The sequence below is a fragment of the Neovison vison genome, chromosome 10 (assembly GCF_020171115.1).
Source record: "Neovison vison isolate M4711 chromosome 10, ASM_NN_V1, whole genome shotgun sequence".
NCBI lineage: Eukaryota > Metazoa > Chordata > Mammalia > Carnivora > Mustelidae > Neogale > Neogale vison.
In genome coordinates this window covers 70,030,712-70,051,871 of record NC_058100.1, presented here as the reverse complement: position 1 = coordinate 70,051,871, position 21,160 = coordinate 70,030,712, and the positions used below count along the sequence as shown (strand labels likewise).

Below are 21,160 nucleotides of genomic sequence, written 5' to 3'. Positions count from 1 at the left end.
CTGGGCAGCCAAGAACACAGCTTCAGGGAGCAGAACACTCCTAGTCACACGCATCACTAACCACGGCCCAGCCTGGCTCAGGGGAAGACTTCAGACCTCCTGAAGCTGCCACAAAGTCCCCTGCCCTTGAGAAAGCGACTCCCAGAGCCCATCTCCTCAAGCCCTGGAGACCTAGGGAGCTTTGGCCAGGATTGTTCCCCATTCCGTCCTGTGAGGGAGGCAAAGAACCCGAGAGCCTCCCTCTACCACTGCAGCCGTCTCACCTGGCCAGACCGGCTGGAGACCAGCCTCCCCAGGCAGGCATCTGGGGCAAATCCTCTGCTCAGACAACTTGGCACAAAAGAACCCTTCATCATCAGCTCAACCAATCACAAAGAACAGACTTTATTGACATATTTGGCACTAAAACCCACACAGTTTCAGCCCCGCAGCCAAGTACCAGGCATCATACAGGACCAATAATTTAACATAAAGGACACTCATGTGTGTGGGGGTGCTTGGATGTCTCCTGGCTCAGCCTAGGGAGCTCTGGGCTCCCAGAAGGACACGGGGAGGGGAAATAACTGTACATTAGTGAAAGGGGCTTCGAGACGAAACAAGAGAACAAGAATCCAAAGTAGGAGATTCAAATGTCATGGGGCCGGTGTCCACCCAAAAAGTGGGGGAGTTGCAGGATGTGGTCAGAGTGTAGTGACAGGTATGCAGGTGCTTGTCCCCAGGCTCTCCTCCCCTCTCCCAGATTCCTGACGGGCCACCTAAGCTCCTCCCTTGGCAACCTTGCACAGTTGGCCACACCGCCTTCTGTCCAGGAGGGGGAGAACTGGGTTTCTTTGGGGTCAGGCACCAAAGTTCTTGGAGGTTTAAACTGTATTTGTAGTTTCTGTCCAAGTCCAGGGCACTCAGAGGGGAAAGGGTTCTGCATGGACAGAATCTGAACTTAGCTCTCCCTCACCTCGCCTCTGCTCTGTGCTTTCTCTTTGGAGCAGGAGATCTGAGGGCAAAGAGGCCCAAGGATGAGGACCCAGGGACTACAGGATGGTCTTAGCACAGGCCGTTTCCAGGCCTGCTCAGGTCTTAGCACATGGGACAATTAATGAATGCTCTTGAGAGTGAGTAATCCCATATCTGTAAAAATAAAAACTTGCCCTCTTTCAAGGAAACCCAGTCTCAGAGTAGAAGCACAGCTGGGTGGAGAGCGGCAGGGCAGGGACCCCCACCCCTGCCTACAAGGACACACCACAAACATGGGGCCTTTCCAAAAACAACTGGAAGGCACTGCTTTTTAGGACAACAATGAAAAGGTGACAGAAGGAAGGGTGGGGTCACCAGTCTTTACGACGCCCAGAGAAGCTGGTCAGAGCATGAGCTGCCCCCCGCCAGCCCCTAGCCTGGGCCTCCGAATGCTATAATCTGGCAAAGCCTCAAATTCAAGGCTCAGAGGTCTGAGGCGATGTGGGAGCCCAGAGGGCACAGACAGCACATGGTGAATGCCTGGGGCCCCTACAGGGTGGGGGTTGGGGGTTACGGGGTGAGGAAAAGACAGGGTCCATCCAGGAAGACAATACTCCACCAGGACATAGAATCTTGAACCTACCACTTCGTGTGTGCATCACAGAGCACATTATAAAGGGGGAAGACGATTCTCCCCCTGCTCACACACCCCTACAGTACCCACAGAGCTAGGAAATTGTGGGGTGGGGGAGGCACACTAGTATGCCTCTAGCTGCAGTCCCAGGGACAGGAGCTGGTCCCTGGGGATGTTCTTGGAGCCCAAGGGTCAAGTCTGTGAGGAATCCCGAGTCTGTGAGGAATCCCAACATGACCTCGGCCTCACACATCCCCTGCCGCTTGCAGAAGGAGACAGAAGCCGTCAGTCAGACAGGCAAGGCCTCAAGTCCAGTAGACCAAGCTCTGGGGAATAATGAGTCATCATATTACAGGGATTTTGAGGACATATCACAAATATAAATCCTAAAGTCAGGGTTCTGGAAAAAAAAAATTAAAAAAAAAAAAAAAAGGCTCAGCCCCAGCTCATCGACCTGCGATGGGGGTCAAGGAGCTAAAGAAGGCACTCAAGGGTGGGAGGGCTCGGCTCCGGTCCTGTTGTGGACAAGTCTTTTCCAGTAGCCGGACCGGGGTGTGGGGGACACACGGTAACACCAGGCCTTGGTTACACCTGGCTGACGATCTCGCCATTCTCAGGCAAAAAGACTTGCACGGGGGCCCCTTCGGGTGATCTCCGGGGCACATACACTGTGGCCACCTGCCAGGGTCAGGAAAAAAGGAGAGATCTGTGAGCAAACCAGGTAGAAATGTCCAGACAGCAAATGCGGGCACGCCGTCCCCATCCCTATGGACGCTGACCGGCAGCAACACGGGCCCAGCCTCTCAGCCCCTGCCCCACCCCAGGAGGTTCAATGTCCCCCATTGATCATCCTTTATCTATTTTCCACTCCAGGGGTGTGACAGGCACCTTGACCTCCTACTCCCTGCCTTTCCTGGGCTCATTTCTTGTCACCCTCCCTGTTGGGCAGGTTGGGCTGGGCTGGGCCTGGGCTAAGGGCAGGTTTAAGCTGGCAGGAAGGGAAAAGCAAAAGCCCGTCAGCTGGAGGGTGCGGCCCGGGACCGGGGCCAGACTGCTGCCCGGCCAGGATGCCAGCTGCAGCCCAGAGAACTGGGGGTGGGTGGGGGAGGGACGTGCAGCTGGGCCTGCTAGGAATCGTGGGTCTCAAAGGAGCAGCCTGTTGGTAACTTCTGGAGCACACCCCCTGCAGAGCCCTCCGTACCAGAGAGAAAGAAGACAGGACTCCTGTGTTACCCCCACTTCCGGAATGAAGGTCAGGGCCACTGAATCCACAGTGGACACCCTTACGTCATGTCAGAGTGCTCTAACTTACCAGTCTGGCCCCTGGCCGATAAGAGAACCACTGACTAGTACTAACTATACACGATTCTGATCATTTTACACACAGTAACTCATGTGAAGGTCCTGGCCCTCTGAGATAGACGCCTGGCCAATCCTTATTACTCCCACCCCACAAGCCTAACTTCAGAGTCTGTGCCCTTAACCTTCAGCCACCCTGCTTCTCAGCCCCCAGGTGTAGAAGGCTGTCAGAGGAAGGTGACACACAGGCAATCACATGTCCTGGCTTCTGCGAACACGTTTTCAGACTCCCTTTGTCCTGAGCCTTCAGGTCAGGAAATTTGGGGGTTAATTCGTCTTGGACTTCCAATTATGAATAGAGGCTTATCTGCTTTGCGGACCATCTATGGAGCCATTAAGGGAAAACGTCTCTGCTCTCTTCCAGGATCACCTCCACCAGCGCAGGTAGGTATGCGTTTTGGAGCCAGAGGTAAAATTAGGAGATGCCCCAAGGAGAGGTCCGAGGGCCTTGCAAAGCCAGAGGGAAACGTTTTAGTGGTCCGTCCTTCCTGGCTGGGGGTGGCGCTGCAGGCAGGCCGCCTCTCTGCTCTGGACCCGCTAGAGTGGCAGCCCTTCCCCAGGCGGCAGGCCCCCTCCCCGGAAGCCCGGAGCAGTCGTACCTGTGTCCGGGGACCCGGGGCTCGCCCAAAGCCCTCTCTCCCGGGGGGCAGGCTCCGGATGCGGAAGGCCCCCTGGCGATCCAGCGAGTGCGGGCGGCTGCTCCGGAGGCGCGCGCGCTCGTGCCACGACTTGAGCTCCTCGGAGACGGCCGCCTTGCTGAGCGCGCGGCCCGCGGCGCTGTCCTTGAGCGAGGGGGTCCGCAGCACGCGGCCGTGGGGGGCCACCAGGCGCTGCCAGCGCAGGTCCTCCTCGTAGGCGAGGCCCGAGGCACCGCGGCCCAGCTCCCACTCGGCGGGCGGCGGCAGGGCGCTCTCGGCCACCAGCACGTAGCGCCCGGGCGCCAAATGCCCGGGGGGCAGCAGCAGCTTCGGGTAGAGCGCGCCGACCGGGCCCCAGGCCCCGCAGTGGTGAGGCGGCTGGGGTGGGGACAGCGGCCGCAGGAAGGAGATGTCGGGGCTGCTGCTGCCGGGCGACGTGGGGTGCGAGATGCTGGAGACGTCGGAGCCGCTGTCCTCCGAGCAGGAGTGGTAGGCGGGGTGGGGCAGCGGGGTCTTGGTCGGGGGAAAGCAGGAGTCGGGCACCGTGACCGTGTAGTAAGTGGGGCGGCGGCGGGGGAAGGCACTGCGACCTCGGCCCTCGGGGCCCGCCCGGAAGGAATCCGTCCTGGGGGAGGAAGGGGAGATGCACTGAGTCTGGGAGTCTGGGAGGCCCAGGCTCTTCCCGCGGGCCTTGAGGGGCGGTGGCGTTGGGGGCGGTGAAGATAAAACGGCAAGGCTGAGGCCTTCCTCGCAGGAGGCATGGCTCACAGGCTGGGGTCTTGGGTCAAAGCTCCCCAAAATAAACACCCAGATCCCCCCCTTCCTGCCCTCATGTGCCATGCTCCTGCTGCCTTCACACTTGCGCTGTTTGTGGCAAGGATGCCCCAGCGATGTCTCCTATTTTCTCCCATATTAGGGACCCTGTGTCCAGCTGCATGACACCCACAGAAACGTGCAGGGAGACATGGCCAGGTATCTAAGCTGGACCTGTAAAGCTGTGTGGGGCACAGACCATGGGAAGGAAGCAGATGGCCCGCCATCCACAAGCCAAGGAGAGAAGTCTTAGAAGAAACCAACCCTAGCCTGATCTTGGTCTTCCGGCCTCCAGAACTGTGAGACAGTAAAATTCTCTTATTTAAGCCACCCATATGGCTGGGCTACCAAGTTAATATAGAGTAGCCGCCTTCACCGTGTTCCTTCCTAAGGGCGGCAGCCCAGGACCCACAGGGGCTGAAATCCAGCCCTCACTGTTAATAGGCACTACAGTGGGGCTGTGTCTGCCCACAGGGGGTGCCTCTCACCCCTCTGCACAAAGGAATCGTTTGTAAACTAGACCGGGAAGTATGTAAAATATAAAATTCATTGCTTGACTTGAGAGCAGCTGTCCCAAGCCGCACCCCACCTAGCAATGCCTGACAAGCACATTTCAACCCACAGAAGAACCCAGAAGTCGCGCCCAGGGCATTCGTGTGCTGCCTGTCCTAGCTCTGTAAAACACTTGGAAAATAACATCCGACTGATTATCATTATTTGCAGATTCAGTCTTTGCAAAAATCTCCCCCAGCAAAAATGTATTTGTAACCTCCAATTGACACTCACAACACTTGTGGTCATGTGTGGATGTGCAGAGAATGGTGAAAATTTGGGGATGCCCACTGGGCACATTCTCCGCTGAGGCGGAACAAGGCAATGCTCTGAGCTCTTGTTGTGGCTTTTATACTATAAACGAGTATCCTCTCCACAGTCTAGTTAGTGCAATGTGTTTCATATTTTTGTGCTCTTTCTTGGCGACTTTACTGTTTAAAACGGCTCCAAGTGCGGGAAGGCTCTAGATATATCTTCTTGCAGAATATTAAGTATTACTTGAGCTTTATTTGGGCATGACCTAGAGTGCTATTGGCCAGGAATTCAAGGTTAATGGGTCAATAATATATTTTAAATAAGGCGTCTTTAAACAGAAGCACACATGAAACAAGGTTATGTACTGATCAGTTGACAACAACGTTGTGACCAGAAGCTCTCAGAAGCCTACCGCACTACCTGCTCTAGGAGCAATGGTTCAGTATTATTCAGTGTTTACTGTGATGTCATGGGACGCAAAACTACCGCAAATAATGAGAATTGACTGCACATCAGTTAAGAAAGTGAATCATCCACTGCCAGCCACCAATAATAAAACAATCTTAAACAATTGCAAAAGTGTCTACCAAGTTCCATATTCTCTTGCCATAAGAGAATCTGGCTAAGGTGACGAAACATGAATTGCGCTGTGCAGAAAACAGTCTGCTTCACGAATGACACGCTGATTGTGCATGGCATGGCTTCTATTGAGAGGTTCCCCAAGTAGGGATCCTAGGGAGAAGCCACAGCACGAGGCAGGTGCCATTCACAGTCCTACCTACATCCTAGAAGCCACCAACACCGAAATGTAAGCTCTCGAGAGTGGGTCCCCATCCCCCTGCACCTCTGGGGTGACCTCTTACCTCAGAGACTGAGACTGGCCCCTCCTGCCTTGGATCTCGGGGGTGGCTGGGGCACTGGTGCGGCCCTGCCGCTGGCCAGGAAGGCTGCGGATGGGAACCACATGGTAGGAGGCAGGCTCCAGCAGCCAGAGGCTGGAGGTGCTGGGCCCATCCTGGGGCGTGGTGGCTGGGCTGCTGAAAAAGGATTAGAGACAGGTCAGTGGCAAGAATGCCTCCGTTGTGGGGCTCGAGTTGTGCAGAGGAAGGAGGGTACAGTGGAAGGGGATCCCCAAAACTCATGCCTCCCACCATCCCACAGTTAAGGAGAGGGGCAGTCTCCCAGACCTTCCCCTGTTGCACCCCTCCTCCAGCCAAGCACAGCTCCCACCTACTCCCCACCCTCTTTCCTCCCCATCCTGACCTGGACTCGCTGTTGGGTTCGGAAGACTTTCTGGGCTTCTCGTAGGGGTGGTCCAGGCTAGTCTCCTTCCAGGGGCTGTTCTGGATTGGGGCCCGCTCCAGGGCCCCAGTCTCAGGCTCCGCGGGCTCCAAGCCCTCGAGGCTCTGGGGTGGGAGAGGCTGGGAAGGTGGAGCTGGGGACTCCGGGGGAGCTTTTGGCACCTGGGACTCCTCTGCAGGGGTAGAAGAACCTGGTGAAGTCAGTGGCTGACAAATAGGCCCAAATTGGACTGTGCTTTGCTCTCCCTCCCGAGGCTGCTTGTCTGAATACTCCAGGCTGTGGCTCCAGGCCCAGATGCTCGAAGATGTTTTCTTCTCCTTTGGGACTGCCTCTCTCACAGCTGTTTTACACCTGCCTCCTTCAAGACGTCTCCCCGGATTGACTCTGCTTAACTCACGGTATTCCACCTTCTAACCTTTGCTCCCACTACCCTGTCTGCAGCTAACTTTCTGCGTACTGATTTTTCTTGTTCATGCTGTGCTATTCCCTTATCGACCTGGGCACTCCCCTAGGCAGGGCTGTGCTACCCTCTTGGTCCACCTTGACCTCCAGCATCCTTAGGGTTTATAAACAGGGTTTTTAATCTATTGACTGTTGTTTCCATCCCCAGTGCTACCCTCTGTTCAAAAGGGACAATGATTATGGCCAGATGGCTCTTAGGGTCTGACAGGTGCATATTGAATTAATGTCCCAGGGCAAAGGCAGGGACACCCCCCCCCCCCCGCACTCTATAGGCTCTGCTAGAATTCACTTTTTCCTTCCCTGTCAAACTGATTGAACTTCTAGAATGGGAAAAAGTCGACACATTCCCACCCCCAAATAAACATGCACAGGGGGTCACAGAAATGTGCATCAAGCAAGAGCACAGACCCTGAGCCCAGCCTGGCAACCCCACCTTCAATGGGTCACTAAATGTCCACTCCCCACTTGATGACCTCACTAGTGAACTCTGCCAAAGCCCCCCCTCCACCCCCGTCCCCATCTTCCAGTAGGAGCCCAGCCCTAACAACAATCCCTAAACTACCCCTCTCACCTTCCTCCAGGAGCAGCCCATCTGATAGAGAGCTGTCATCTGAGGCACTGAGCTCTGGGAAAGTCAAACGGGAGAGAAGGAGGTGAGGAAATCAACCCATAGATCTGGATTAACAGGCAGTATTGACCCCACCCCTTCCTGATAACATCCCTTATCAGGAAATACCAACTGCATACTAAATACTATATTAGATATGAATATATTACTTGGAAGTAGAAAAGAATCAGAAGTTAGGAGCAAGAAGACAGGAAACCTGATTTTAACCCTGGCTCTGCCATTACTATGCAACCTTGAATAAGCAATTTCAATGCTCTGGGCTTCAGTTTCCCCATCTGTCAAAAAAGCCAGAGCTTCCTCTGGGTTTCCTGACAGTGGAAGGGAAAGGCAAAGGATCATTTTGGAAGGCCCTCAGGATGAAAATTATTTCCCTAACTCTTACAGTGTTCTGAGATCATAAATACAACTCAAGGACCCCAAATCTGAGAAATACTGCATTACCAGCACCAAGCGCAGTGCAAAGTGGGAATCTGAGCTGTGGGGTTGGCCTGGCCAGATATGGAAGGCTCTTCAGTTGGTGATATGGTGGGTCACCTGAAGGAAATGGGAGTGTGACATTTCTGCATGGTATGGCAGCAGCGTGACCCAAGAAATCTGAGGGAACGTCTATTTGCCATTGCCCTTGGACAAACTGAAACTTCGGACCTTGCGAATACTCCTAAAATGACCTGGATGGAATTCACAAAGTATTTTCAACTATGATGACAATGATGAGGGAACATTAACAATAGCTAAAATTTCTGTGCATGCCTGGGTGGCTCAGTGCGTTAAAGCCTCTGCCTTCGGCTCGGGTCATGATCCCAGGGTCCTGGGATCGAGCCCCACATCAGGCTCTCTGCTCAGCAGGGAGCCTGCTTCCCTTCCTCTCTCTCTGACAGTGGCTCTCTGCCGGTCAAATAAATAAATAAAAATCTTCGAAAAAATAAAAATAAAAACAATAGCTAAAATTTCTGTTGTGCCAATACTTTTCTAAGTACTTCATATATATTAACTCATGTGATCATCAAAACCACCATGTAGGGTAAATACTATTATCATCATATAACAGCTAAAAAAAAAAAACAAGGCTTGGAGGAATTGAGGAACGTGGCTTAGGTGAATCCACCAAAAGGTGACTGAGTCAGAATTCATACCCAGACAGTCTGACCAGACTCTGGCTCGTCACCATGACCATTTATTGGCTCTCCTGTTAGCTGGCATCTAATGTGTAAGTCATTCTCCAGAAAGTTCTAAGAAAAGTAAACAATTCCAGCTATCTTGAAATCCTTTATAACAGGGATTGGCAAGCTGGGGGTCCTTGAGCCAAATCCAGTTAAATAAAGTTTTATTGAAACACAGCTACAGCTTTGCTTATGTAATGTCTGGCTGCTTTTGAGCCACAGTGGCAGAGTTGAGTGGTTGTGACAGAGACTTTATAGCCCATGAAGCCCATAAAATATTTACTCTCTGAGCCTCCACAGAAGTTTGTCAACCTTTGCTCCACAATTTAAATGAAATAAAAACTCTACCGAGAGTCATTCTTAAACCCTGTAGGGCATACTGCCCAAGGAGCTGGGCCGACTCCCAAGCAGTCAGCTATCCCAAGGTGCGCTTGGCTCACACTGGCCTTTGCTTTGGGGATCAAATGAGGAGACACCCTTTCACTGAATTCTGGTTCTCTGCCTCTGATCTTTTCCAAAACCCTGGAGAATAAAGAGTTTTATTTTTCACGGATGCTAAGTTGAAGAAATTGGGGGACTGTTAACTATCATAGCCCCCCGCTGTCCCTGGGGTTAGTTGTATGTTTTGGTTGGACTATATGGTCTGGGAAGAAAGACATCGGGTCTCATCATCCCTAATCTTCATAAAAACAAGCAGATCATTGGCCAGATTCACTGGCCCAAAAAAAGTGCACTGCCAAAAAAAAGTGCACAAGGATCATCTGGGGACCCATTGCCTTTGTAGAGGTAAGGAACAGGTGGGTCACATCTATCTGCAAACACAAGCCATTGCTGAAGGCTGCTCCCTGTCTTGGCCATGCTGCCCCAACCCAGCCCTGGATCAACCTTGCCCTGCCCTCGGTCCAGCAGTGGCCCGCGGGACTCCCCAGGTAGGGCAGTAACTATGGAGATCATACCCACAACATGAGCCTTCTCAAAGGTTGCACTGTTCCACGGGTTGCCCCTAGCTGCATGGGGCTGTGTTAATTAAAATGAAATAAAATTAAAAATTCAGGTCCTCAGTCACATCGGGCACATTTCAAATGCTCAGGTGCTCCTCGAGTGGCTAACATATTGGACAGCACAGGTATAGAACATTCCCACCATAATTCATTCACCACCATAGAACATTCCCACCATAATTTCCATTATGGAAATTCTAGGAGGCAGCTTGGGTGAAGGCAGGAGTTGTCAATCAACAAACACATTCAGAGCACCTACTACAACCGGAGGTTGGGTCCTGGGGAATTTCTCCTCCAGTTCACCGTGGTAAATTAGCTTAACACCTGACTGCTCCCCGCCACCTGCAGGGTACTAGCTAATTACTCCCACCTGGCATAATTAGTAATTATCCTAAACTGAATGAGCCTTGAGCAGAAACCAAGGGAGCAGGTGGGCTTTTTCTTCCCTTTCTTTTTTTTTTTTTGGTTGTTGTTGTTTGCTTTTTCTTTTTAATTTCAAACACCTTTCAGCTACTAACTAATTATTAATCCCTTTCTACTTCCTCCTTCCAGGGAAAGCAGGGCTGGGCAGGGGAGCCATAGAGCAGGAATTACTTGCTCAAGCCACCGCCTCCTGGGCTCCTAAGGGACGACATTAGCGCCCAGGACCTCATGCCCACGGTCAAGGCAGGGTTTGAAGGTAGAGAATGCAGGGTCTTTCTCTGGTCTGGAGGCTGAAAGGCAGCCACTTCACCCCGTTTCCTCTCTACAGCTCCGTCTTCACCTGAGCTGAGGGCCCGGAGAAGGCTTCAGAACGTCCTGCCTCCCATGGTGGGTTAACCAAAGCCCCAAGGGAAGTCCTGACCCCCTCCGTGCCCCGCCCAAGGAGCGTCATGGTAGCAATGGCAGCAGCACAGGGACAGCACCCCCAACCTCCACCACCCCACCACCTGCAGGCTTGTGAGCAGAGGGGGCTGTGGGATAGTATCAGCTGGAGGGGGACACAGGCAGGGCTGAGATGAACCGGGACAGGGACACGGAGTAAGTGAGTCCTCAGGGACCTTCCTGCCTGAGTCCATAGCTTCCCTTCAAGGGGGCAGAGGGTGGGAGGTACGTCAAGTGTGCGGACCCTGTCGGAGTAGAGGGAGGATGGAGAACTTCTTTTCCATCTGTGCCTTGGAGACATGGAATGCTACCTTACAGCCAGGCCAGGCCAGAACCAGGTGACCCAGAGGAGTCTGGCCATCTGAGCCTGTGTCAGGTGCACCGGTCTCCTGTGTTTCCTGGGCCAGCTGTTCCCCGGAGGCCCCTCTTGCCTCCTCTGCTTCTACTAGAGGTGACCTGGGAGGTGTTGAGTCCCATCCTTTCTCCCAACATTAGAGGGAGATGTGTGGCAATGGAGACCTCCACGACCCGGACTGAGAGCATCCCATAGTCCAAGGCATGGGCTACCGGGCATGGGGGAATCTAAATACAAGTGTACCCAACCAGGGGAGGAGAACAGCCTCAGCAAAAAGCCAACCCAAGGTGCAGGGTAGGAGCCTGACGGTGGAAGAAGTAAACAATTCCCCATGCCCAGACCGAGGCGTTGGCATCCAGTTCTGCCCCGGGCCACTGCTCCCCACCCCACCCTGGTTCTCTCCCCTGGAGCTGGGGAGGTCTGGGCTACCCATGAGAGGCCCAGGGTCAGGGCAAGCAGGACGCCGTGAGAACCGGCAGGGAGGGCTGCAGTTCGGCCTAAGAAGCTGGATTCGGTCTGGGGAGAGCAACAGCCACACCGAGGGGCTCAGAACCACTTGCCAGCAGGTAACCGGAGTTAGACGCATGGGGCTCCAATAATGGCAGGCCCTGGGCAGGGACACCTTCTGAGGTACCCCCACAGCCCTAAGTCTCCAGGCCATAGGGCTCAGGACTAGACCAGAGGCCCTGTGAGAGTGGAGAACAGAAGTGGAGGCCTTCTCCTGACTAGGTGGTTCTAGATACTTAAGCAAAGGTTGGGTGTGGCGTTTGAGGGGCTGGATTTCCACCTACACATCCCACAAGCAGCTCCGACCCCTGAAACAACTCAGGGAGCAGCTGTGAGTAGCAACAGTAGGCCCCTGAGCGGCCTGACACAGGCCAGGGGGCAGTTTCTCAGCTCAGAGCCCAAGCTCAGGGAAGCCTCCCATTTCCCAAACCATATACACCAGCCCCGGGGCCTGGAGGGCAGGAGGGCAGCCCTGCCCACTGCTGCTGAGCGGACCCTAGGACTAAGCTCGAAGTCAGCCTGGGGAGCACCTTTCTGCCCAGGAGGCCTTCTTGAGGGCAGAGGACATTGAGAAGGATGAGGAAGGAGTGGACTGCTTTCTAAGGAGATGGGGGAGAAGGTCTCACGGGATGGAGAAGCCCTTTGCCACGGCCTGTGGGGGCTGCAGCAGGTCAGGGTGGGGTAGTGGGGGACTGAGGAAGCAGGTTTCGAGCTAAAACCAAGCTGGAACATTAGACACGGTGCTGGGCACAAAGGCAAATGCAATGGCCCAAGTCCCGGCCCCTGCCATCCCATGTGGCTCGCACGTGGCCCGGGGCTCTGGGGGCGGCTGGCTCACCTCGGCCCAGGGGCAGGGCAGCGGTGGAAGGGGGCCCGCTGGCTCGCCGCTGCTCGCCCAGGCAGCGCTCCAGCTCCCTGAGCTTCTTCTCCTCCTGCAGCATGGCGTGCTTGCGCTGCCGCCGGGCCTGCCTGCTGAGGTTCTCCTCGTGGCACAGGCGCCGGGCCGCCTCAGCGATCTGCAGCTGCAGGGCCAGCTCCTGCTCCAGGCTGCTCAGGGGGTCCTGGGGAGGCGGGAGAGGCAGGGGGCTCACTCGAGGACCCAGAGAACGGCCCTGACCCCTTGGGCTCTGGATCCTGACCCTAAGCCCAGGAAGAGGGACGCAGATAGGTGCGGCCGAGGCCACGGGGAGGAGGGTGGGGTAGTGGGAGGTGGCCGAGAGCAGACTTGTCGCCCTGAGAAGTGGGCCGGGGGACCCACCCACTAGCCTGCCCCCTGAGCAACCTGAGCCAGGCAGCGTGGGAACCAAAGTGGGACACTTTCCCTCCTGACCCCAAGGGCTGGTCAGGCAGGCCCGGAGGAACTTGCTGCCTTTCACACCACAGGGAAGGGATCCTAGGGCCCGAGCCACCCCCGCCGCCTGCCTGCCTGCCGTGCGGAGAAGGAGGACAGCCCTAGGGGCCAGAATAACCTGTTTAAACAGGCCATTGCCTCTCTGGGCTGGTGGTTGAGCTCTTAACTGATCCTCTGCCTACTGGCGACCAAACCCAGCATCTTCACGAGGTCCCAGCTCTCCCAGCTCCTGTGGTGGCACCCCTTCCCACGGCCACCTGGGCTCTCGGTTAGTGGGTGTCCCTCATCAGCACAGAGCCAAGCTCCCTGACGGGGTGTGCGGGGGTGAAACAGAGATGGCCAGGTCCTGGCTGAGCAGCTGTGCCTCAGGAGCTAACCCCTCCACACGGCGTGGCCTTGGCTCAGTGAGCAACACTTGTGGAGGCAAGATGGCCCCCGCTCAGGCTCCTCACCTCTCTGTGCAAGGCCCGCTCGTCCAGTTTGTAAGCAGCTCCGATCCTGCGGCGGACCTTAGGGGCCTTCTCCCCTGGTTTGAGGGGATACTCTGCTGGCAAAATACCCGTCAGCTCCTGCAGGGAAACAAAGTCAGCCAGGTCCCTCTCCACGTACGCAGCCCTTGGCCAACCAGGAATCGCCAATCCCACGAGCTCTACATGGCCTGTGCCTGCCCTTCCCCGGAGGCCCCTGCCCATGCCTCACCTTACCCCATAACCCGGAGTACCCCATAACCCTCACTGGCCTCTTCAGGGCACCCCCTACCTTCCGTCCTCTTTTCCTTCAAAGTTCAGGTCCCCCCTCCTTCAGAGATCAACTCTGGCCCTGGTTACAGTTGCGCGCACGCCTCTGTCCACTCCCGCTCCAGCCCTTCTGTCCTTCCCTCCCTGTGCCGGGGGCCCCACCTGGGTTATTTCCTTCTCCCCGCGAGCCGTCCGGTGCCCAGGCCAAGTGCTGCACACGGGACTCCAGGCCCCACCCCCACTTCTAATTTCCAGAATTCCCTCCCAAGCAGGGTTCCCTTTCCACAGCCCCAGCATCCCAAACTGTGGCTCAGATTAACCCCAGGTTTGCTGGGGGCGGGGGGACTGGCTGGGGCTCTCACCGCCTCCCGGAGGCAGAGTCTCTTCAGCTCCTCCAGCCGCGCCTCCAGCCGCGCCTCCAGGGCCCTCTGCTGCTTGCGCACCGCGTGCGTCAGCTCCTTCACGGGGGAGACGGGGCTGTCGGGGCCTAGGGAGCAGCAGGGCACGAGCTCAGCAGGTGGGGGAGACCCTCTCAGACACCTGTTAACTATCCCCGGGGTGGTGGGGGGGATGTGCTCACATGTACACACACACACACACACACACACACACTCGTGTACACACACAGCCTCATCCCTGCCCACAGATGACAGGTCAGCTGCTGCAGCCTGTGTCATAACCACAAACACATCTCCTGGCCGTCTCAGGTGGCAACAGGACAGCTCACGGGAAAGGGCTGGCCCCCAACCCCAAGGCAATCTGCAGTGACCGGCGAGCTACAGGCCTGAGCTCTGTTCTTCCCCTTCCCACCCTCCACCCCTACAATTTACTTCTGCCTCTACTACTTCCTCCTCTTTCCCTCTCTCTCTCTTTCTCCCTCTCTCTCATACATGTGCTTCTTTCTTCTGTCAGGACGACAGACTCAGGCCGACCAGAGAGACAGGACCTTTCCAGTAGCCAGATAAGATTTTTCTACTTCTTAGTAATCACTAGGGCCAGAGCTGCAGAGACCTGTTCCAGATAGGATCAGACCTCCAGGCCAGACCATCCGGGAAAACGGCAGCCCGTTGGGTATCTAGCCCCCAGCGGAGGCCTCTCCCAGCCTCCCACCTTCTCCCACTCATCTTGGCCACTCAGCCTGGCCAGCCCTGGGGCTTGTGGCCTCGGAGAGTCAGGCTGGGGGCCCACAGGGCGGGATTCCCCAAACCACTCACCGGATTGCAGGATGATGCCACTGTCGGTGTCGCTGACCTCATCCTTACTCTCCATGATGGATTTCGGGGAGGAGGGGGCACAGAGTAGGGAGGGGTGACGCCGTTCCCAACCTGAGCCAGGATGTGGTGACGGCCTGCAGGTTCCCCAGCTTCGAAGAAATAAATAAATAAACTAAGTAAATAAACTTACCGGCTGTAGGTAAAACCCCCTGGTTCGACACAGACCTTAAGTAAGGGTCCGATATTTGAGGGCAGGAGGAGAGAGTGTGAGGACCGGGTTTCTGGGACAGTCTGGGGTCGGGAGGTCCTTGGCACTGGGGTTGCTGCAGAGAAAGCTTGGCGGGCCTCACCAGCAAAACTGTTCTCGGCGGGGCTCTCTGAACCCAGCCTCGCCTCCTGCTGCCTCCTTCTGAGTGGCCACAAGGACCACTGAGACTGGGGAGAAGGATGAGGAAAAGAGCAAGAAAGAGGAGGAAAGGAAAGGGATAATAAAAATGGGTGGGAACACGAAACAAGGAGGAAAGGAAAGCAGAAGGGGGAATAAGTCTTCTTGGGGCACAGCGGTCCCCATGGGGCTGACTATCCTCAGCCTGAGAACCCAGGAGGCATGAGGCCTGTCCCGCTGCCCAGTGGGTGACAGACAGTACTGGGTACTCGGCCAAGCCTCTGCTCCAGGGCCCTCAAATCCCGTGCTTCCCAGCCCTCTGGACCAGGGTCTTCATCCAAAGGCATGTACCAGAGAGCTGCCCAGAAGCCCTGATGTAATTCCCAAGCCACTCTGTCTAGGAGACCCCTCAAGGAGGAGTCGGCCAAGACCCCCTATACCCCACAGCCAGGGAGGCCCAGTGTGTGTATATGTGCGTGTGCATGTGTGTGTGTCTCAGGGTCACGGGTGGGGTGGGATTTGTGACTAGAGTGGAAGCTGCAGAAGGCCAAGGAGGAGCCGAGATCACCCACTCCTCTGCCTCCCTGGGCTTGAGCACACTCGGTGGCACAGGTACAATCTCAGAATGCGTTGGCCCAGCCGGGCTCCAGTCGCCAAAACAACACCTGCTGCTCGCCCCCTCTCTCTTCCCTGAGTTCACACCCCTGCTCAGGGTCCCTGCCGGCCAGGGTTCTGGCAGCTGTTGGCTGGAGCAGGGAAGGGGAGAGGTGGGCGGAGCCCAGGCAGGCAGTCTGGAAGGAGAGCCCAGCCACCTCCTCACTGAGTCAGCCCATTGAGCAACAGTCCAAAAGTCCTTCTGAGTTTCTGTCTGGAGCTTATCCTGCCGGCCTACCGCACAGGGCCACGGGGTGGAGGAGGTGGGCTCCGCCCTCCACCATCAGCCCAGGCCGGAGGAAAGCAGGCCTTGGGAAAACTGAGTGCAAAGCAAGGCGAGAGGGAGAGGGCTGCGGGCAGCCTGGTCCCCAGGAGAACCTCTGCTTCTCGAGACTGGAAAAGCAGGAATGATGGGGCTCTTTTATCGACCTCCATCAACCACTCAGCCCATCGAAGGACCGTTGAGCAACAGCAATAAAAACACAGCCCTGAAAACAGTAGGTACCTGCCCTTTGGAATTCCAATTCTCCAGGAAAGTCTAGAGAACGGATGGTAGGATTAAAAAAAGAAAGAAGTTTATGTGGGGCCTTTGCAAACATGCCAGAGAGAGAGAGTGGCCCATGTTCTGGAAACCCAGAACAAGACGTGCAGTGGGAGAGCCACCCGTGCGCGACCCAGCCCTCCGCAAGATGAGAGCAGGCCGGAGGGGCAGGCGGCTGACCCAGCCCCCGCTAGAAAGCAAGGCCCTCACAGCTGGTATGGTGAGGGCATTTTGCTTTGGACAAGGAAGGAGGTAATGTGGGAGTGAAGCCATTAATTAGTCACACTTGCTAATTAATTATTAACCACGAAGGCGTTGCCTTGGGAAGTTGTGATAACTCAGCCTGGCTCCCCTCCTTGACTGTTGCCGTGCATAGTAGGGTCACCGGGGCAGGGGGGCGGATGTGAGAGGACACCCCCACCTCCTGCCATATCCCTCTGCCCCAGGGTTCACTGCCAGGGTCAAGAGGCTGGCCCTGGCATTCACAGTGGCCCCAGTCTGACTGACGCTGGGCGCACTTGGGGCTAATTCGCGGCTCCAAGGAGAGCAAAGAGCACAGGACCTGAAGTTGGGAAATTCAAGTTCAGCCACTGCCCATGCTGTCCTGAGAGAGTCGCCTGGTCTAGCTGGTCCTGCTTTCCTCATAGGCACAAAGAGTAGATAGTCTGTAGGAAAGGCCCTGTCAGCCCCCCGCTCTGAATCTGGACCCCTCGGACAACGTGGCCCTCCTCGCAGTACGGACCCTGCCCGGGTCCCCCCTCCACCAGCAGGACAGAAGTCTCTGGAGCCTGATGCTTCAGGCATTGCTTTCCCATAAACGCAGTTCAGGGAACACACCGAACCCCTTCCCGAGGCAGGAATCTCTCCTGCCCTCCAGACCCTCAGCGCCCCCGACAACAAACCCCAGTCCTGGGTCCTAGGAAGCAGGTCACCTGACCAAACAAGGTCCCCGGAAAAAGGCGAAGGAAAGAAGAGGCGAAGACGGGAAAACACCAGCAACCCTCAGGCTGAGCCACTGAGGACCTCCCCCATCCCAGATGTGCCCCCAAAGCCAGCTCCTGGGCCTCTCCCTTTCTCCCGTAGAGGCTGAGGTCTGGGAAATACAGCAGAACAAGAGGCTCCTCATCTGGGCCCACCAGCACCCCCCCATCATCCTGTGCCCAAGACACAAGGAGGAAGGGGGTGTTGGTGCTGGCCACCGCAGGGGCTCCCTGCCGCCCCCTTCCCCCAGGGCCAGTCTGTCCCTCACCCGGAAGACCTGCTCCACCCCGCTCCGCCCTCACCTGCTTCTGGGGTCTAGTCCAGGATTCCGGAAACACCCCTTGTTCCCAGGTCAGGGGGCTGAGGGGTGTCGCATGCCGTCTCAGGGTGTCCCAGGACACAGGCAGGCCTCCCTGTCCTCTTTCTCTGACCTGGCTCCAGTGCTCCACTCGCTGCCGACGGCCGCCCCAGAGCCGCCCCTCCCTCTGGTCCCGCCTGCTGGCCTGCCTGCCTTTCCTCCTAGGCTGCCTGCCGGGCCAGGGGAACCAGGTTACTTGTTGTGACTTGAGTCAGAGGGGAGGAGCAGGTGAGCAAGTCCTTCCCTGAACTAATCCTGCGGTGGCTGTTGCCAGCGGGCAGCTCCTGGGCCTCTGCACTTCCGGGGGCGGGGAGTGGGGAGAAAGGGGCTCCCCAAAGAGGAACCCCAGAAGAAGGCAAGAGGGGTCACGTCTTCATGGCCTCAAGGGACTCTAATGCAACACGGTGAGCTGTTAGAGGCACAACTGCCCTCCTGACCCTCAGTTTCCCTTTCCAGAAATCAAGGCCTGCAAGACCCCCAGAAGGAGGGTGAAGGTCCACAGTCCATGGGGATACAAGCAAGAAACTGACAAAGTGACAAGAAGAGCTCATTGCTCTTTCCCTACACTGGAAAGGAAACCAAGGCCCGAGTTTCGTCTCTCTCAAATCAGGTTTTAAAAAGCTTCAGGCAAGGCAGTAGCTATGGATCCCCATATGGGAAGGTGCTAGGATCCTAAAGACAGCAAGGGTGTTCTCTCCTTCCATCCTAGACATTGCCCCTCAGGATCATCAAGGCCCATTTGTTACTTACAGCCATGCCTCAGCAGGGTCCCTGAACATTAAGCTGAACCCCAGCCCTGTCCCCTGCTCCACAGAAGAGCCACTGGGACCCCAGCATCTAATCAAGGGACCAGAGACAAAAATGCAACCCGTTCTCTACAGAAAATACACCTCCAGGACTCCCACCACACTGAGCCTCAAGCAAACCAAAAACTGTTCACAACTTAGCCCATTTCACTGAGAGAAGCAAGGGCTAAGGCCACCTGTTGCTACACCATGGGCCACACAGAGACATACTGTAGGTTAAGGACTGCACCCCTCGACGTGTCATCCCACCGCCTCCCTTTCTCCCACTCTCCGATACTCCCACTGTGCCCCTCAACCCTGGGGTATAGGCACCTCTACCTCTCTCTGGATTGCTTCCCTCCTCCATCCCCACCTCCAAACCCCATCCCCATTCCTCAAGGCCAGGATGATGGAAGTCTGCTCCACCAAGCAGCTCCTGGGGGCCTGAGCTCTGTTGCTGATGTCCCCAGAGTTCCTACACACATACCCTGCTCCTCCTCACATTCCTATACACACCTTCTTTCCAAACAATGCTAGCCCCAGAGTCCTCCGGGCTGACCACCTCCCTCTCTCCAGGCTGAGGCTGAGGGGCCCCAAGGGTGGGGGGAACCCCTCCTGTAAAGTGGAGCCAGCTTTCAGTCTGGTCTCCCAAAGAACCCACAGCCCTTCCCTCCCCCTAGTCCTCCCCATCCCCCAATAGACTTGTCACATTCTTTCAATGACAAACAGAGAGAGATTGACTCATTGTAACTGGTCCCCTTCCTCCACCTTGCCCATCCCCCAGCTCCAGGTGGGGGGGGTGATAGAAGTTTCTTGAACTAGCTGATAGCATGTATTTTAACTCACAAAATGAAATTAAGCAATCACTAAGAGAACCAACTATATGGAAATACAGTTCTAAAAACAGAAAAACATGGTAATATATATGCTTCTTTATTAACATTAAATAGGATCCAGCAGTGGATAATTTCATAGAGGAGATGAAGGTGAACATTACTTCAACACAGTTACAACAACTGTAATGGGTATAAAACTATCTGTGAATTCTATCAATGGCAAAGTCACAAGTACCGCCTGTGGTTTCTTGCCTTTGTAATTGAAGGCAATGCTAAATTTTGTTAAAGGTTGGTGTGAAATAAAAAAAATTTTTCCCATCTAAGTTCATAAACCCTCTGAGTTCTATCCACAGATGCTTTGGTGCCCAGGACCCAGTTAAGAACCCCACCATCAGGGACCTTCCCATCTCTGAGCTCAGAGGAGAGAAACACAGATAATCCACTCACTGTGCTGATCCCCTGGAACTCTCGAACTCTCGAAAACCCCCTTGTTCCCTCAAATTATATGCAGCATTTCCTGCTGAGCAAAATGTGAGGTTTGGGATGGGACTAGCAAACCAACTCTCCCAAGAACACCAGATTCAACGGGTCAGATCTCACTGTCGGCCATGCCTGTGAACTCAAAATACCAAAAGGGAAGTGGGCACCCCAGAAACTGGCTGGGAATTTTGGGGTTCACTGCCTCCCTCCCAGTCAGCCTAGGGGATTGGGGGACTGACTAATCAATGCCCTGCCCCAAACCCCAGAGCATCCACACCAGGACCACCACTTGGCGGTGGAGGAAGTGGTTTCCCTGAGCAGAGTTAAAGGACTTGGAATCTGATTGTTGAAAGGAGAAAAACAGCATCTCTTTCGGGTTTTCAGTTCCCAACGACAAGTCCCAAATCAGGAAACTTCCACACTCTGTAGCCATCCACTCCAACACTGTTTTGAAGTCCCTTCTTTAAGTTTCTTCTAATACATGAGATTGGAATTTGTTCAAAGCCAAGGGCCTCCTCCAACCACCCTCACATCGCCACCAGCACCCAGCGGAGCGCGGCCTCGGACGCTCCGAAAATCCCACTTAATGAATTAACAAAGCAATGGTCAGCTGCCGGAGTCAACAGAGCAGAAAAAAGCCAAGGAGCCCGGGACCCTCTAGGCGAAGGCGGGTGGGAGAGGGCTCCTGAACCGTTTTCTTACTGCGCTCGTCTCTCTTCCCACTGGGAAAGGTGTTCTCCTCCAGCAGGCGATGGTGGAGTGGGCTAGGACAGGAGAACTCCATTCTAGCCTGGAATGTGCCCCGAAATCAGACCTCTAGGCTTTCCTTAAAAAGCCCCTTTGTCCGTCCACCCTGCTCCCCTCCCCCACCGCGCCCTCCGCATCCAGGCGGCCCCAGACTTTGCTCCTTTTGTTTGGCTGTTTTCTGGCTTCCCGGAACCTGGCCAGGGGATCCACAGGCATGGGGAAGGTCGAAGAAGGGTTGAGGAGTCGGAAATGTGCACTTTGGGTAGGACCTTGAAATTCCCACCCCTTTTGTAAATTACTCCATTCCTTTTAGGACCAGCTCCGTTAAGGCCGAAGACCATGGATTTAGGAGCTTGAACTCCCCCCCAACCCCTCAGTTCACCCGCGCTGCTTCCCCCTAAGTTTTCCCCCTTACCTGTCCCATGGAGCTCTGGCGCCGCCCGCCTGTCCCCGCGCCCCCCGTTCCTGCCTCGCAGCTTCAGGACCTGCTTGTCCAGGCCATCTCCTCTCTCCCCGAGTCTCCCCCCGGCCTTCCCTCCCGGGAGGTATTTCATTTAACTTCGGCATTTGCAGCATCCCAAATGTTAAAGATCCCAAGACATCTGTCCCC

At 55.5% G+C, this 21,160-nt stretch overlaps 1 protein-coding gene across 4 annotated transcripts; it reads right to left on the bottom strand.

Moving 5' to 3' along the window:
* Positions 1 to 368: 368 nt before the first annotated feature.
* On the bottom strand, positions 369 to 21,141 carry INAVA (innate immunity activator). 4 transcript variants are annotated; one of them, XM_044267564.1, is made up of 10 exons: positions 20,966 to 21,141; positions 14,784 to 14,932; positions 13,932 to 14,056; positions 13,285 to 13,401; positions 12,320 to 12,542; positions 7,538 to 7,591; positions 6,466 to 6,676; positions 6,066 to 6,239; positions 3,544 to 4,207; positions 369 to 2,263 (listed from the first exon to the last, which is right to left on the bottom strand). In XM_044267564.1, exons 1-10 carry the CDS (start codon positions 21,124 to 21,126, stop codon positions 2,171 to 2,173), a joined length of 1,971 nt encoding a protein of 656 aa, XP_044123499.1. In that variant the 5' UTR covers positions 21,127 to 21,141; the 3' UTR covers positions 369 to 2,170. The 4 variants fall into 4 exon arrangements, with proteins under 4 accessions (XP_044123499.1, XP_044123500.1, XP_044123502.1 ...); XM_044267565.1 differs by lacking the exon at positions 20,966 to 21,141 and adding an exon at positions 17,647 to 17,948; XM_044267567.1 differs by lacking the exon at positions 20,966 to 21,141 and adding an exon at positions 15,741 to 15,750.
* Positions 21,142 to 21,160: the final 19 nt, after the last annotated feature.

What these genes read in the sequence shown, in the direction of transcription:
- INAVA (XM_044267564.1), bottom strand. Translation starts at nt 21,126, where the DNA reads ATGCTGCAAATGCCGAAGTTAAATGAAATACCTCCCGGGAGGGAAGGC. An exon ending in TGCCCTGCCCCTGGGCCGAG is followed by an intron (nt 7,592 to 12,319) that starts GTGAGCCAGCCG and finishes TGACTTTCCCAG; the next exon opens with AGCTCAGTGCCTCAGATGAC. An exon ending in GAACCCAACAGCGAGTCCAG is followed by an intron (nt 6,240 to 6,465) that starts GTCAGGATGGGG and finishes ATCCTTTTTCAG; the next exon opens with CAGCCCAGCCACCACGCCCC.